The sequence below is a fragment of the Seriola lalandi genome, unplaced genomic scaffold (genome assembly GCF_002814215.2).
Source record: "Seriola lalandi dorsalis isolate HSWRI2012SDOR001 ecotype SW California unplaced genomic scaffold, Sedor1 jcf7180002033947, whole genome shotgun sequence".
Lineage (NCBI taxonomy): Eukaryota > Metazoa > Chordata > Actinopteri > Carangiformes > Carangidae > Seriola > Seriola lalandi.
In genome coordinates, this window is record NW_019504551.1 from 1 (window position 1) to 3054 (window position 3054).

The 3054-nt window shown below is 38.2% G+C and overlaps 1 protein-coding gene across 1 annotated transcript; it reads left to right on the forward strand.

Annotated features, from left to right (window-relative positions):
* Window positions 1-63: 63 nt before the first annotated feature.
* LOC111646670 (GATOR1 complex protein NPRL2-like) lies at window positions 64-2173 on the forward strand. Its single transcript, XM_023396225.2, has 5 exons — window positions 64-227; window positions 630-723; window positions 818-935; window positions 1045-1187; window positions 1280-2173. Exons 1-5 carry the CDS (start codon window positions 147-149, stop codon window positions 1345-1347), a joined length of 504 nt encoding a protein of 167 aa, XP_023251993.1. The 5' UTR covers window positions 64-146; the 3' UTR covers window positions 1348-2173.
* The last annotated feature ends 881 nt before the right edge of the window (window positions 2174-3054 follow it).

The following is a 3054-nucleotide window of genomic DNA, read 5'->3' on the forward strand; positions in this document are numbered from 1 at the left end:
TTTCTCAGTTTCTTCTGATAGGGCTCAAGTTTTCAGAGAAGCATTGCTTTCACCACATTTTATGGCTTGAAATGATGCAGTACTTCACAGTGCAGCTGGTGTGTGTTGTACTTACGTACGTAGCGTGTTGAAATTTATGTTTCGAAATGAAACCAAAGAGAGATACTCAAAGCCTCCTTTTCTTTCACAGGTATTATGATGTTGTGACCTTGGTTTCGATTTATCAGGTACAAAACCAAACTCGCACTGTAACTTTGTATCTTAGAATGTGGTGTTATCACTTATGATGGAATAACTGTACTGTTTTTGGAAGAAGAAACATCTGTAATTTCTAGAATTAAGACTTACTTTAGCGTGAAAACAGCTGTAACATTTTGAGAAAATATCATTATTGTTAAATAATTTCATAACAGCTGACACACTGTTCTCACCAATTGACTAAAAATAAGTATTAAAATCTTGAAATATTGAAAGATTTTTTCTTCAAATATTGTGACTTTTGTGTGAAATATTTCCACTGCATCCTCAAAATGTCCTATTTTGGCCCTAACAGTGCCCCTAATATTGTTGTAGCTGTTTGAAGGTCCGTGTAGTTTAGTTATTGTCTTGTGCCCTTTTATTCCCACCAGTACTCAAACGTGTACTGCACCACCCCCAAAGTCCAGAGCCTCATAGATGACAAGTCCATTCAGGAGGAGTGTCTCAACTACGTCTCCAAGCAGGGTAAATAAGCGTTGTGATTGGTGAAGTCAAGTATTTATTCCTGTATTGTTTGATGTTCATTGCCCTGTTTTTTTTTTTTTGGTTTGTTTGTCAGGTCAAAAGCGGGCCAGTCTGAGAGACGTGTTCCAGCTGTACTGTGGTCTGAGTCCAGGAACCACAGTGCGAGACCTTTGCTCACGCTACTCACAGCAGCTTCAGAGGGTTGATGAGAGGTCAGCATCACTCACTGTATCAGTTCCTGAAAACACTTGATGGTTCTCGAAAATTTTGGTCAGAGAGAGATTTATTTACAGATGTGTCATATCATCTGTTGCCTTTCAGGAGGCTGATCCAGTTTGGACTGATGAAGTCTCTCATTAGACGGCTGCAGAAATATCCAGTGAAGGTGATCCGTGATGAGAGGAGCAGGCCGCCTCGACTCTATACCGGTTGTCATAGTTATGATGAGATCTGCTGCAAAACAGGCAGGTCACAAAGAAATACCCTCGGAAGTAAACAAGTTTGTTTATAGTCAAATTACATGTGTATTAACTAGGCTGATGTCATGATTTCACAGGGATCAGTTACCAGGAGCTGGACGAACGTTTGGAAAATGATCCCAACATCGTGGTGTGCTGGAAGTGATGTGAACTGAAAAAAAACAGCTCTGTGCTGAAGACAGCCATCTGACTGAAAGATACCTCAACCAAAGAAGCCTTCATCGAGAGGAACAGTTTTCTTGGAATAAGCAAGCAAATGGATAACATACATTTTTCGATGTTATCTTAATGTTTTTGATTCTAATCTGCTTTTGATCAAGTATTGGGATCAACATCTCAGTCAAGTGAGGAAGGTGATATTTATTAATGTTGTAGAAGGGAAAATATGTGATTAATAAAAGAAATTATAAGACAGTGGGGCAAACTGTCCAAACGGTTTAGGCACTCTAGTTTAGATTCTTAAACATTGCACCGTAAAATCAGGGAGGCGTCCTATCAGTCCCACATTCATTCTGCAGCACGACAACGAGCACAGACATACAGCCAGGGTGATAGAGAACTGTCTTCAGAGACAAGAAGAACAGGGAGTCCTGCAACAGATGGTCTAGCCTCCACAGAGTCCTGATTCCAACACCATAGACTCAGTCTGGGATTATATGAAGAGTCAGAAGACATTGAGACAGCCCAAATCCACAGAGGAACTGAGGCAAGTTCTCCAAGATGCTTGGAACAACCTACCTGCAAAGTCTCTTGAGAAACTGCATGCAATTGTACCATGGAGAAATAGTGCTGTTGTACAAGCAAAGGGTGGTCACACAACATTATTAGGGCTTGAGCACCGTCCAGTGCTATTCATGGCATTAATTTTGAAAACATCCTCACTTTATGTTTAGTGCATAAAGCTTTTGCACAGTACAGTATATCACAAAAGAAAAATGCAATAAATGTCTATTCATATGGTTTATGACACAGTTGCAGTCTTAATTTCTTAGTCAATATAAAAAATTCAATTACATAACCTATATCCCATCATAAAGGGAATCCCCATGTACTCAACACAACAAACCAGATAAAGGATTCTGCTAAAGCTCTCCAGTGCCACATGCCCCTTGACAGGTCCACCACGGCAAATTGATGTTCAGTAGCTAACCAGTATTCTGTAGATAGAGATATAGATATATACCACATTTGATAGATTACCATGCTCCGTGTTTACAATATCGAGAGTTTTACTTTGTATGTAATTTTGCAGCCTCAAAACATGAGCCTCAGAATGAGCACAGGAACAGGCAGATACAGAAGACCTGATGTTATCAGACTATGGGGAAAATATTTATCTTCTAAGCTATATTGTCAACATGTAGGCTATTTTCACTCATGCTAACAACATGTTAAAGCATCAGTAATAATCTAATAATAGTAGTATAATACCCACAGGGACAATTGTTCTGCAGTGAGTACAAATACATTTTGCTATTACTGCTTTAACAGTGTTGTATTGCTGATTTACTCAAGTAAGGGCAGTGGTGGAGAGTAACTAAGTACATTTACTCAAGTACTGTACTTAAGTACAATAGTGAGGCACTTGCACTTCACTACTTATGCATTTCAATTTTATGCTACTTAAACTTTGTATTTTTCAATGCACTACATTTCCTTAAATTATGCTGGTTACTTTGTAAATGATGATTTTAAACGTAAGATCAGCAAACAAAAGATGATGCATTATTGCAAATTAAACTACCCCACCTCTACCAGCTGTGACATTAAAATGCTGCTTACTTGCATTAGTAATAATATTCCAATATATAAATATAATACCTTTTTTACTTTTAAGAATATTTAACTCACA